Source organism: Podarcis bocagei (assembly GCF_964188305.1).
Source record: "Podarcis bocagei genome assembly, chromosome: 13".
NCBI classification, from domain to species: Eukaryota; Metazoa; Chordata; class Lepidosauria; order Squamata; family Lacertidae; genus Podarcis; species Podarcis bocagei.
The window spans coordinates 57,890,513-57,904,210 of NC_138138.1; the positions used below are offsets into that span (position 1 = coordinate 57,890,513).

Consider the following 13,698-nt stretch of genomic DNA (forward strand, 5'->3'; position numbering starts at 1 on the left):
CTCAAGCCATTCTGCACATTTCATCTCTTAGCTGCTGGTTATGGCACATCAAAAATCAAAAGGCATTCCGTGTTATTTTTGCTATGATTTACTAATTATGATTTATTAGTTTTTCTCCCTTGACCATCTCCGCTTCTCTGCACTTATAAAAAGTTACCGTCAGTTTTCAGTCCGTTCTGCATAGGAAAAACAAAGGGAGAAAGGATATTTATCAACAGTGTAGCTTTGAAGTTAAAGGCAGAGTCTCAGAACTATATATTCATTTTAATCTTTTGAAATCACCAATAGTTAGTTTTGAGCTTTTTTGCTCTATTTTCCAAACCCATTTAGAATTCTGTCATTACACAGCAATATAATTCTCCCCTGGACGCTAGGTAATTGGTAGACAGAGAATCCAATTCATATTCAAATAGAGTTCTGACCTTGCAGATGGAGTTGGTTCAATGACTGAGCCAAAGAAATTTCACCCCTGAAAAGAACAGGCTTTTTGAATCTGAATTTCCCATAAATATGTCAGTGAAGGTCAGTCAGGCAGTGAACTCTGCAGTAAGACTTCCCATCTAACTCCCTTCAGTTCTTCCCTTATCACAAATGTTCATTTGCATTATTCAAAAACTGGGAACTCGTTTCTTTCTTGGGCTCTGATCTGTTCCTCTCTTCATTGCAGATGGTGATGAATTAGAAATTAAGAACAAGGGACAACACGACAAAATCCTCACAGTGGAGAAGCCACATCCAGATTTGGAACATGGAGAGAACTTCAGTCAGAGCTCCCATGCCACTTCCCATCAAATAAATCCTATTGGGAAGAAACCCTTTCAGTGTTTGGAATGTGGAAAGAGCTTCAATCACAGCTCACATCTCAAAGACCATCAAAGAATTCATTCCGGGGAGAAACCATATCAGTGCTTGAAGTGTGGGAAGTCTTTTTCTACAAGCAAATGCTTCCATCGACATCAGAGGATTCACAGCGGGGAGAAACCCTTTCAGTGTTTGGAATGTGGGAAGAGCTTCTCCAGGAAGGAGAGTCTCACTTCCCATCAAAGAATTCATACAGGGGAGAAGCCGTATCAGTGCCTGGAATGTGAGAAGTTCTTTACTACAAGAGGAAACTTACATAAACACAAGAGAATTCACAGTGGGGAGAAACCATATCAGTGCTTGGAATGTGGAAAGAGCTTCAGTCAGAGGGCAAGTCTCATTTCTCATCAAACAATTCATAAAGGGGAGAAGCCATATAAGTGCTTGCAATGTGGAAAGAGCTTCGGTCGGAGGTCCTACCTCTCTTCCCATGAAAGAATTCATAGAGGGGAGAAACGATATAAGTGCTTGGAATGTGGGGAGTCTTTTCCTACAAGCAAATACTTCCGTCGACATCAGATTATTCACAGCAGAGAGAAACCATACCAGTGTGTGGAATGTGGGAAGAGCTTCTCCAGGAGGGACAATCTCACTTATCACCTCAGAATTCATACAGGGGAGAGACCATTTCAGTGCTTGGAATGCACAAAATGCTTTACTACACGAAATTTATTTCATCAACATCAGAGAATTCACACTGGGGAGAAACCATTTCAATGCCAAGAGTGTGGAAAGAGCTATAGATGGAGATCCCATTTCACTTCCCACCAAAGAATTCATACAGGGGAGAAACTATTTCAGTGCCTGGAATGTGAGAAGTTCTTTACTACAAGAAGAGACTTGCAACAACATAAGAGAATTCACAGTGGCGAGAAACCCTATCAGTGCTTGGAATGTGGAAAGAGCTTCAGGCGGAACGACCATCTCACTTCCCATCAAATGACTCATACAGGGGAGAAACCATTTCAGTGTCTGGAATGTGGAAAGAGCTTCAATCGGAGGTCATGTCTCACTTCCCATCAAAGAATTCATACTGGGGAGAAACCATATAAGTGCTTGGAATGTGGGGAGTCCTTTCCTACAAGCAAATACTTCCGTCGACACCAGAGTATTCACAGTGGAGAGAAACCATACCAGTGCATGGAATGTGGGAAGACTTTCTTCAGGAAGGACAGTCTCACTTCTCACCTCAGAATTCATACAGGGGAGAAGCCGTATCAGTGCTTGGAATGCACAAAGTGCTTTGCTGGAAGAAGAGACTTGCAACAACACAAGAGAATTCACACTGGGGAGAAACCATATCAGTGCTTAGAGTGTGGGAAGAGCTTCAGTCAGAGTGCCAATCTCCATTCCCATCAAAGGGTTCATACGGGGGAGAAACCATATCAGTGCATGGAATGTGGGAAGAGCTTCAGTCGGAGCTCAAGTCTCACTTCCCATCAAAGAATTCACAGTGGGGAGAAACCATATCAGTGCTCGGAATGCAAGAAGAGGTTTACTACAAGCACACACGTCCGTCGACATCAGAAAATTCACACTGGGGAGAAACCATTTCAATGCCAAGAGTGTGGAAAGAGCTTCAGTCGCAGGTCTCATCTCACTTTCCACCAAAGAATTCATACAACGGAGAATCCCGAATAGTGCTTGGAATGTGGAAAGAGCTTCACCTGGAAGAAATATTTCACGTCCCATGAAGCATCTGGTGGGGCTGGGGCCATTTCATCCATCTCAAGGCCTCCACCTGCATTCTCAAAGCATCCCCACCCACCCAGTTTGCATGTGACTAGAGGTGGGCGTGACCTCACCTGCCCAGGTAACATAGAGCAGGACTGGTCAGCCACCTCTCTCTCTCTCTCTGACTACTTTCATCAAAGAAGCAACATCTGCTTAGCCTAAGATGCCCTCTTGGCTTGTATCCAAGAGAAGACAAAGGGACTGTCTCCTTATGGGATAGTTTCCAGGTGTACATTACTTTTCTAAGCTAAGTCTGCCTTCTGGGATCCAATTGTGAACAGAATGTGAGTGAGTAAACTCTTTATACTTTTACAGAAGACTGTGTTGTGTCTTATCTTTTATGAGGGACTAAAGGGGACATTACAAATGAAACTTATTCTAGAGGCTTTAGCGAGCCTGAGCAAACGCATCTGCTGTGAGTTTAAAAAGGGGAATGTTACTCTGCTAAATTGTGGAACTTGTTAACACAAGTTGGAAAGGCTATAATCAAACAATATACCCTCTCCTGCATCCCTGAACATTCCCACACTAACTACCGGCCGGTTGCTCATCTCCCTTTCCTGGGCAAGGTTCTGGAGCGGGTGGTTGTGGGCCAGATCCAGGGGCTCTTGGAGGAAACTGATTTTCTACATCCATTTCAGTCAGGGTTTAGGTCCAGTTTTGGCACAGAAACTGCTTTGGTGGCCCTGAATGATGACTTCTCTCAAGAGAGAGAGACACAGGGGAACATGTCCCTGTTAATTCCCCTCAACCTCTCAGCCGCTTTTGATACAACTGACCGTTGTCTCCTTCTGGAGTGGCTGTCCGAACTGGTCCTACTTGGATGGTCATTACCAGAGGGGGATGCTTGGCAAATGCTTTTCAGACCTTGGCCTCTAGGAGTTTGCCGCCAACTAGGATGGCTTTCAAAGAGGATGAGACACATTCATGGGGGGGAGGGATATGGATGCCCCTTCTAGCCAGGCGGGAGGGACTCTGCCTTCCCAGCTGGAGCCAGTTATGCTTCTGAGCCTCAGTTGCTGGAATCCCCAGGAGGGGAGAAGAGGGCTCTTGTCTTGGGATCTCGCTTGTGGGTTTGCCATAATGGGCATCTGCTTGGCCACTGTGAGGACAGGAGGCGGGGCCTGTGGGGCCCGATCCAGCAGCTGCGGGACTCTTCCGATGTTCTCCTCAGATGTCAGCCACATTGGAGTTTAGTGTGGATTTGAAGCTCCTCCTCTCTTGCCTCAGGATAAATATAAAGGAAGGAGGGGCGGGGTGGGGGGATGGAGAGAACCTCTCCCCGCTTCTCTCCTCATCCTAGAAGGTGTGCGGGGAGGGGGAGAGTCCTAAATCGAAGGGCACTCAAAGGGACCCCCAGATGTGGGAGGTGACCCCTGAGGGCTGGAGCCCGGGGCTGGGCTGGCTCCCTCCGCCATCCCTCCACTTGGCGCACACATGCGCTCCCTCTGCCGAGGGGGCAGGACCGGCGGGCTTCTTTTCTGGCGGAGCCTCCGTCTCCCCACAAACCCGTTTTCATGTGTGTGGGGGGCGCGCTCTTCCCGCATCCTCCCCCGGTTCCCTTTCCGTCCAGCCAGGCTCCGGGCGGCTCCATTGATGCTGCTGCCGCCGCCGCGCCCACCTGGAAGCTGGACCAGCTGCTCCGGCAGTAATGGATCCTTTTATTCATAGAGATATCTATGGAGCCCTGGCAGGGACCCACCTCGCCGCCCCCCAGCTGCGGCCCTGCCTGCTTCTCGGGGCGCGCCTCGCCCTCGCTAACCCTCCGGCGGGCGGCAGGGAGGGAAGATGGGGAAGAGGGGAAAGGACGGAGGGCGAAAGAAAGGCGGGCGGGAGGAGCCTTCCTGGGAGGAAGAGACCGGCCGAGCCCCAGGGGACCCTGGCCTGAGTCCACGCAGCGCCCCCCCCCCGCCAGCTGCATCACACTGTGAACTCATGTGGCGCTTGGGGTCCACAAAGACCCCTCGATCTTTTTCCCATGCACTGCTATGTCCCCCATTCTATAGTTCTGCATCTGGTTCATGCCTATGGAAATTCATTTTGTCAGCTTGCCCCCAGTTCTCCAATCTGTAATGGTCATCCTGAATCCCGATTCTGTCTTCTGTGCCATTAGCTGCCCCTCCCAGTTTGTGCCTTCCCTCCCAGTTTGGTGTCATCTGCAAACTGGATGAGCATCCCCTCAACTCCTCCATCCAAGATCGACAGATGGAGCCACAACAGGCCCCGGACAGAGCCCTGCAGCCCCCCCCCCCGGTCACAAATCCATGGCGTAACCTCATGGGGGGCACAGTCGCCTCTCGTCATGAAGGATGTTTGGGGAGTTGGAAATGGTTCACAAAAGTGCTGCCAAAATGATCAAGGCAGACTTGGCTATGAAGAAAGGTTGCAGCCTTTGGGGCTCTTTAGACTTTAGAGCGGTGGTTCCCAATTAGCTAATTACTGAGCCCCCCCCCCCCGCTAATTTTCAAAAGCCAAGCCTGGCCTAGAGAAAGTGGAGGGAGAGTTGCATCTCCTGACAGTGGAACTCAAAGACATCCAAGGAATCGGGATGTTGGAAGATTCAGGACAGGTAAAATTAAACGCAAAGCAGAGTTCACCTGTGGAACTCCCCGGCACTGGACACCAGAGGGAGAGAGGGGGAGCTGGCTTGCCAAGGGTTAAAAGGGATTGAGCGGGATTCCTAGAGAGGGGAGAAAATAAAGGCGTTGGGGGGGTTGGGGGGAGAAATTCCCGAGCCCAAGCCCCTCCCTCTCCGCCCTGCCTAAAAAGGAGGCGGGGCCTTTGTCTCTCTCTTCTGCACGTGCTGCATCCATGGCGCCTCCGGGGAGCCGGTGAGTCTCTGCATTGGGGAGAAGGGGGGGCCCCGGGATGCAGGGGGGGTCCAGTTGCTGGAAGGAGCGCAGGGGGGGAGAGGGGCTCTTGCGCCCCAGTCCTGCAGATGTTCTGATATTTGGGGTACCAAATGTGAGCCCCTTGAATTGGGCCAGGAAATGAACTGGCCACCAAAGCTGCTGTTTGAGAGGGGAATTAGATGTGTTCTCAAGGTGGTGGGGCTTCAGTGAGGAGCCCCCCCCCCCATGGACGCCCCCTGGAGCTCCTTGGAGAAAAGGGGGAGAGAGAAAGACCAGGAATCAAGAGAGGGGTCCTGCCCGCTGCATTTGGGCAGCTCCGCCTAGAGGGCCCTGCCATGGCCTCCTGGGGTCCAGAGTGTGGAGGACACTGGCTGGAAAGGGATCCTGCTAGTCACTGAGGCCACACAGTGAGTGTGCTGGATCCAGGAGAATCCCCAGACAAAGCTGGCTGGGGGGGGGGGCTAAGCTACAACACAGTATTATTATTATGGTTATGATTATCATTATCATTATTCATTACCCGCCCTTCACCGTAAGCCCCCACAGCAGTTGACAACATTAAGATGCTAATTAAAATTCAGTAATAAAACTCAATATTGCACTTGCTTCTTAGTGCTGTCCTTTGGTCCATCCCACATGAACTTTGGCCTCGCCCATTTCATCCTCAGGGGCTTGGCCAGATCAGGATCTGACCCTCATAACAGATAAAAAGGGATCCCACCCCAGGAGTCTGTCTGGAGGACGTTGGAGATGCAGAGTGCTAGAAAACGAGGCAGAAGCAGAAAAGGAGAGTGCCCTGAAATGGGGGTGGGAGGGAGAGCAACTCTTGAGGAGCCCCACTCTGGCCTAGTGCCCACATTACACTCGGAACAAAGGAATCATTGTTCTGACTTCATTCCTGGGCTGAAAACACTGAGAGGCAGGAGCCACCAGGCTGATTCATCTCACAGAAACCGCTTCCATTGCCTCCACTTTTGGCCTGGCAAGAGGATTTCTTCTTCTCCTTTCTTCTTCCTTTTTTTCTTACAGAAAGTTCAGAGTCTGGCGTGTGGTGGAGTCCAGCCCTGGTTCCTAGCAAGACTCATCCACACTTGCTCAGGGGACCTTTTTCTTCTGCTGACCGTGTGCCAATTTCATAACAGAACAACATATTTCCTTTGCAGCATTTGCCAGCACTTCTAATTGACACAGGCAGAACTTGGTCAAAGAAAAAGGGGGTTCCCTCCTAGAGATGGATGAGGAAGACTCAGATGGCTCTGGAGCAGGAAGAGGCCATGCTATGGAAACTGGGAGCAGTGGGGGATTCTGGGAAAGCTCTGGGCAGAAGATCCTGGGAGAGGAGGACACCCTTCGCTCAGAGGCGCAGAGCCAGCAGTTGAGGCAGTCCTGTCACCAGGAGAGCAGAAAAGGAGAGTGCCCTGAAATGGGGGTGGGAGGGAGAGCAACTCTTGAGGAGCCCCACTCTGGCCTAGTGCCCACATTACACTCGGAACAATGGAATCATTGTTCTAACTTCATTCCTGGGCTGAAAACACTGAGAGGCAGGAGCCACCAGGCTGATTCATCTCACAAAAACCGCTTGATTTGCCTCCACTTTTGGCCTGGTCACTTCCCTTCCAGGAGGGCGAGAGAATTTCTTCTTCTCCTTTCTTCTTCCTTTCCTTCTTCAAGAAAGCTCAGAGTCTGGCCTGTGATGTAGTCATACTCTGGTTCCTAGCAAGACTCATCCACACTTGCTCAGAGAACCTTTCCATTCTCCTGACAGCGGGTCAATTTTATTACAGAACACTATATTTCCTTTGTAGAGTTTGCCAGCACCTCTAATTCGGACAGACAGAACTTGGTCAAAGAAAAGATGGATGAGGAAGACTCAGCTGGCCCTGGAGCAGGAAGAGGCCATGCTATGGAAACTGGGAGCAGTGGGGGATTCTGGGAAAGCTCCATGCAGAAGATCCTGGGAGAGGAGGACACCCTTTGCTCAGAGGCGCAGAGCCGGCAGTTCAGGTGGTTCTTCTCCCAGGAGGCCGAAGGACCCCGAGAGGTTTGCAGCCGACTCCATCACCTTTGCCACCAGTGGCTGAAGCCAGAAAGGCACACGAAAGCTGAGATGCTGGACCTGGTGATCTTGGAGCAGTTCCTGGCTGTCCTTCCAGCGGAGATGGAGAGCTGGGTGAGGGAATGTGGAGCAGAGACCAGTTCCCAGGCGGTGGCCCTGGCCGAAGGTTTCCTCCTGAGTCAGGCAGAGGAGAGGAAGCAGGTGAGAGAGACTTTCCTCTGGATGCTCCCAAGGGGCTCCAAGGAGGGAGAAGATCCCTAAATCCCATCCTTTTTTTGGAATGACTTTGGACACCCCTCAAGTTTTTGCCCCAGCCATTCCTTTTTTAACCATTCTCTACATTCTCTATTACAAATTCTTGTTGCTGTTTCAGGAAAAGGATCTTTCTGCAGAAACGGGTCCTGATTCCTCTGAGGCAGAGAGGACTTCGTTGGACACCAGAGAGGGGCCGCTGGGTAAGGAGAAAGGACTTCCTTCTCAGTTGGGTCACATTCTGGAGATTCTCAAACTACTCTGTGGGTTCTTTTAGTGTTTTGTTTTTGTTTTATAATATTTATTACTTTTCCAAAAATTTAAACACTAAAAAGACAATACAATACAATACAATACAATACAATACAATACAATACAATACAATACATTAAACTAACAAAACGAAACAAAAACAATAAAATAAATCAAACAATTTCATTATCCCATCTTTCATTCACTTATTTCCACGACCTCCTCACACCTCCCTTTTTGTATTCCACTTCTGTTAATTATTTCAGCAATTCCATTCCATCTTCCTCTGTTCTTTTAGTGTTTTGAGGAAGACACTTGGGCCAAGAACCCAAAGGAGAGATGTACCTACTTTAACACAACTAAATTATGAAATGGGGGCAAACTCCCAAATGCACCTCTGGGAGAAGCATCCTGCACTCCGGTCTCCCCACTTCCCTTTGTCTCTCGCAGGTGAAAGAAGGATGCCGGCAAGACCTCCTCCTCCTCCATCTCTTCATCCTGGTGGAGGGGAAGCAGCGGCTGTGGAACCGGATCAGGTATAATAATAATAATTTTTTATTTATGCCCCGCCCATCTGGCTGGGCTTCCCCAGCCACTCTGGGCGGCTTCCAAAAAATATCAAAATACTGTAATACATCAAACATTAAAAGCTTCCCTTCTTCTAAAAGTCTGGTAGCTATTTTTCTCTTTGACATCTGGTCGGAGGGCGTTCCACAGGGAGGGCGCCACTACCGAGAAGGCCCTCTGCCTGGTTCCCTGTAACTTGGCTTCTCGCAGTGAGGGAACCGCCAGAAGGCCCTCGGTGCTGGACCTCAGTGTCCGGGTAGAACGATGGGGGTGGAGACGCTCCTTCAGGTATACTGGACCGAGGGTGTTTAAGGCTTTAAAGGTCAGCACCAACCCTTTGAATTGTGCTCGGAAACGTACTGGGAGCCAATGTTGGTCTTTCAAGACCGGCGGCCGCTCCCAGTCACCAGTCTAGCTGCTGCATTCTGGATTAGTTGTAGTTTCCAGGTCACCTTCAAAGGTAGCCCCACGTAGGGTGAAGGAGCCTTGGGGGGGAAGAGGCTGAGGGGGGAGGGGGAGAGGACATTTCTGAGACAGAACAAATCTCTCCCCTCCTCATTGCTTCTGTCAAAGCTGCCCTTAACAAAGGCTGAAAATGCCATTAATGAAGATTTATGCACCGAGGATAATGAGTTGCCAATTCACCTTAACTCTGAATGTCGCTAGTATTATTTCTTACAAATTGTCTTTAGGACATCTGGATAGTCTTTTCATTCCAGAACAAAACTTAGGGAGAGGAGAGAGGGATTCTTCCATTTGGCAAACTGGAACACTTGCACAGACATATTGATCTGAATAAAACAACGTGGAGTTCATTAAAATAAGCACCAATAATCAGAATGTGCAGCAGACCAATCCGATTAAAACAACCCAGGCAGGAAGCAAAAGAGCAACATCCAGGAAATGATTTTTATGGTGCCTAAGAGAAGGATATTTTTCTTTCAGAGCTCAGTTTCTTTTGAAGATGTCGCTGTTTGTTTCACGGTTGAGGAGTGGGCGTTGCTGGATCCTGCCCAGAGAGCTCTGCATAAGGAAGTCCTGGAGGAGACTTGGAGGACCATGATCTCTCTGGGTAAAGTTCCTGCTTGGGTCATCATATCTGCTTTGGAATTCAATAGATATTTCTCTGGGACAAACCTCCCATATTTGGATGGATCCCAACGTTGCCACCTAGAGCACCTGGGATTCTCACCCCCCCCCCAGCTCACCTGGCATGGAGGGCTGGGGACTGTTTTGTCTGTGAATATTGTTCCTCCGCTTCTGCCTTTTTGCACAAGGATCAGGATGTGGATAGGCCTTCTGAGTGTTTTGAACCAATCAGTTGTTCCATATCCAGTTCTAAACTGTAGCTTCTGGCTTAGGAACAGCTTCCTTCCTTCCTTCCTTCCTTCCTTCCTTCCTTCCTTCCTTCCTTCCTTCCTTCCTTCCTTCCTTCCTTCTTTCTTTCTTTCTTTCATAGCAGCGGCGTAGCGTGAGTTGTCAGCACCCGGGGCAACGCAAGTAATTTGCGCCCCCCCAACCCCTAACCTGCGAGTTGCCGCTGGCGCTGCCGCGCAAACAACGCTGCTTGCCCGGAGGAGGATGGAGGCAGAAGCAGCCGCCGCCTGTGCCTGGGCCGAGGGGATGGCGGCGGCAGCAGGGTGCAGAGGCTGCCCGTGCCCGGCCAGGCGTCGGTGGCGGCGTCGGCGCTGCTGCAGCGGCTGCTTCTCCTGCGAGCAGTGAGCGGAGCGCAGCCACAGCGACAGCGGGGGGCGCGCGTGCGCTAGGGCGCAAGGCTGGCGGTGGCGGCGGGGAGCCCGGCGGAGGAAGGAACTTGTCCCTTCCCTCTGGACTCGCGCCCCCCCAGATGTTGCGCCCGGTGCGGCCGGCACCCCTGGCACCCCCCACGCTACGCCACTGTTTCATAGAATCATAGAATCATAGAGTTGGAATAGACCACAGGGGCCATCGAGTCCAACCCCCTGCCAAGCAGGAAACACCATCAGAGCACTCCTGACATATGGTTGTCAAGCCTCTGCTTAAAGACCTCCAAAGGAGGAGACTCCACCACACTCCTTGGCAGCAAATTCCACTGTCAAACAGCTCTTACTGTCAGGAAGTTCTTCCTAATGTTTAGGTGGAATCTTCTTTCTTGTAGTTTGGATCTATTGCTCCGTGTCCGCTTCTCTGGAGCAGCAGAAAACAACCTTTCTCCCTCCTCTATGTGACATCCTTTTATATATTTGAACATGGCTATCATATCACCCCTTAACATCCTCTTCTCCAGGCTAAACATGCCCAGCTCCCTTAGCCGTTCCTCATAAGGCATCGTTTCCAGGCCTTTGACCATTTTGGTTGCCCTCCTCTGGACACGTTCCAGTTTGTCAGTGTCCTTCTTGAATTGTGGTGCCCAGAACTGGACACAGTACTCCAGGTGTGGTCTGACCAGAGCAGAATACAGTGGCACTATTACTTCCCTTGATCTAGATGCTATACTCCTATTGATGCAGCCCAGTATTGCATTGGCTTTTTTAGCTGCCGCGTCACACTGTTGGCTCATGTCAAGTTTGTGGTCAACCAAGACTCCTAGATCCTTTTCACATGTACTGCTCTCAAGCCAGGTGTCACCCATCTTGTATTTGTGCCTCTCATTTTTTTTGCCCAAGTGCAATACTTTACATTTCTCCCTGTTAAAATTCATCTTGTTTGTTTTTGCCCAGTTCTCTAATCTGTCAAGGTCGTTTTGAAGTGTGATCCTGTCCTCTGGGGTGTTAGCCACCCCTCCCAGTTTTGTGTCATCTGCAAATTTGATCAGGATGCCCTTGAGTCCATCATCCAAGTCGTTGATAAAGATGTTGAATAAGACCGGGCCCAAGACAGAACCCTGTGGCACCCCACTAGTCACTCTTCTCCATGATGAAGAGGAACCATTGATGAGCACTCTTTGGGATCGGTCAGTCAGCCAGTTACAAATCCACTGAGTGGTAGCATAGTCAAGTCCGCATTTTACCAGCTTCTTTACAAGAATATCATGGGGCACCTTGTCAAATGCCTTGCTGAAATCAAGGTAGGCTACATCCACTGCATTCCCTTCATCTACCAGGCTTGTAATTCTGTCAAAAAACGAGATCAGGTTAGTCTGACATGACTTATTTTTCAGAAATCCATGCTGACTATTGGTGATCACAGCATTCCTTTCTAGGTGCTCACAGACTGTTTGCTTAATGATCTGCTCCAGAATCTTCCCTGGTATTGATGTCAGACTGACTGGGCGGTAATTATTTGGGTCCTCTCTTTTCCCCTTTTTGAAAATAGGGACAACATTTGCCCTCCTCCAGTCTGCCGGGACTTCGCCTGTTCTCCAGGAATTCTCAAAGATGACTGCCAGTGGTTCTGAGATCACATCTGCCAGTTCTTTTAATACTCTTGGATGCAGTTCATCTGGCCCTGGAGACTTGAATACATCTAGACTAGCCAAATATTCTTGTACTATCTCCTTAGTTATTCTGGGCTGTGTTTCCTTTGCTGAATCATTTGCTCCAAATTCTTCAGGTCGGGCATTGTTTTCTTTATCGGAGAAGACTGAGGCAAAGAAGGCATTGAGGAGTTCAGCCCTTTCTGTGTCCCCTGTTTGCATTTCACCATCTTCTCCTCGGAGTGACCCCACTGTTTCTTTGTTCTTCCTTTTGCTACGAACATACCCATAAAAGCCTTTTTTGTTGCTTTTAACCTCTCTAGCAAGCCTGAGTTCATTCTGTGCTTTAGCTTTTCTGACTTTGTGTCTACACGTGCTGGCTATTTGTTTGAATTCCTCTTTGGTGGTATCCCCCCTTTTCCATTTTTTGTACACATCCTTTTTTAATCTTAATTCAGTTAAAAGTTCTTTAGATAGCCACCCTGGCTTCTTTAGGCACCTTCCATGTTTCCGTCTCATTGGTATTGCCTGATGTTGTGCTTTTACTATCTCCCTCTTAACAAACTCCCAGCCATCATGAACTCCCTTTCCTTTTAGTATTGCTGTCCATGGGATCTCACCCAGCACTTCCCTAAGTTTTATGAAGTCGGCTTTCTTAAAGTCAAGAAATTGAGTCCTAGTGTGCTTGGCTGCTCCTTTCCGCTGTATAGTAAACTTCAGAAGAGCATGATCACTCGCGCCTAATGATCCTTCCACATCTACCCCACTAACCAGGTCATCAACATTGGTTAGGACGAGATCTAAAATGGCTGTTCCTCTTGTTGCTTCTCCCACTTTCTGGACAATGAAGTTGTCTGCAAGGCCAGTGAGGAATCTGTTTGACCTTTTGCTCTTGGCTGAGTTTGACGTCTGTCAGAGCTGCTTCCAGATCCTAGCTCACAGAGGATCACGCTAGCCAGCGATCATTAAGTAAAAGTCTTTATTGAGTTACAGTTTCCATTGTCAAGCTGCTGCGTGCAACTCTACGTCTAGGGGTTAGATCGGCGAAGCTCCGTCTGAGTCTCCGCCCCTTGTGCACCAACTTAATATCCTAGCCCTGCTCCACCTTTTCCGCCTGACTGTTCTCCTCTGGGTCCCTCTGCCCCCCGGGGTCTCTTCCTTCCGGGATTCTTCTGACGCCGACCCCCCGGAACCTCCTGTCTCCTTGCGCCGGGCTTTAGGACCTGGCTCCCTTTCCGGGCTGCCTACTGCGTCACTTTCCTGTGCATTTGAACTTGGCGCGTGCGCCCAACCTTCCACTTTCCGTCTGACCGTTTCTTCGCTCCCCGATGGAGGTGTGGCCACTCCTGACTCGTGCCCTCCCCCCTGTTGTGAGCTGCCAGCGCTTGATCCCTGGCCCCCTTCCTCTTCCCTGCTCTCTGGCGGTGACGCTGGTCCCGATCTCCAACTGCTCTCCTCTGAGTCCCCTCTGGCTCTATCTTCCTGGGGTGTCCCCCTAGGCTCCCCCCTTGCCCTGGCCACTGGCGCTCCTTTCTGTGAATCTTCTGATTCACTGGAAAGACTCGGAGATCTCGGGTCGTCGTCATCACTCATCTTTTCTTCTGCCTCCTCCCCCTCGCTCTCTGTTTCCTCCCTTGCCCTTGCCTCTGCTCCTGAACCCCTGACATCCATCCCCCCCTCGAAGCCCCCTCTTCCCCCCTCCCCTCCTTCCGGTGCGGGAGCTGGGTGCT

At 49.9% G+C, this 13,698-nt stretch overlaps 2 protein-coding genes across 17 annotated transcripts in view; one reads left to right on the forward strand and one right to left on the reverse strand.

The window, feature by feature from the left end:
* LOC308572642 (uncharacterized protein) overlaps positions 1-13,698 on the forward strand; it is a 200,854-nt gene that overhangs the window by 137,695 nt on the left and 49,461 nt on the right. For 3 of the 7 annotated variants that reach the window (XM_081168858.1, XM_081168860.1, XM_081168861.1), the window contains one exon: positions 668-2,868. In XM_081168858.1, coding sequence (XP_081024984.1) covers positions 668-2,502 — 1,835 coding nt within the window. In that variant the 3' untranslated portion in view covers positions 2,503-2,868. Of the gene's footprint in view, positions 1-667; positions 2,869-6,903; positions 7,705-7,876; positions 7,959-8,457; positions 8,544-9,519; positions 9,647-13,698 lie in introns of those variants that run through there. The other 4 variants (XM_081168864.1, XM_081168863.1, XM_081168862.1 and 1 more) reach the window with 4 other exon arrangements.
* LOC308572645 (uncharacterized protein) overlaps positions 1-13,698 on the reverse strand; it is a 223,035-nt gene that overhangs the window by 124,207 nt on the left and 85,130 nt on the right. The gene's annotated exons all lie outside the window — the stretch shown is intronic.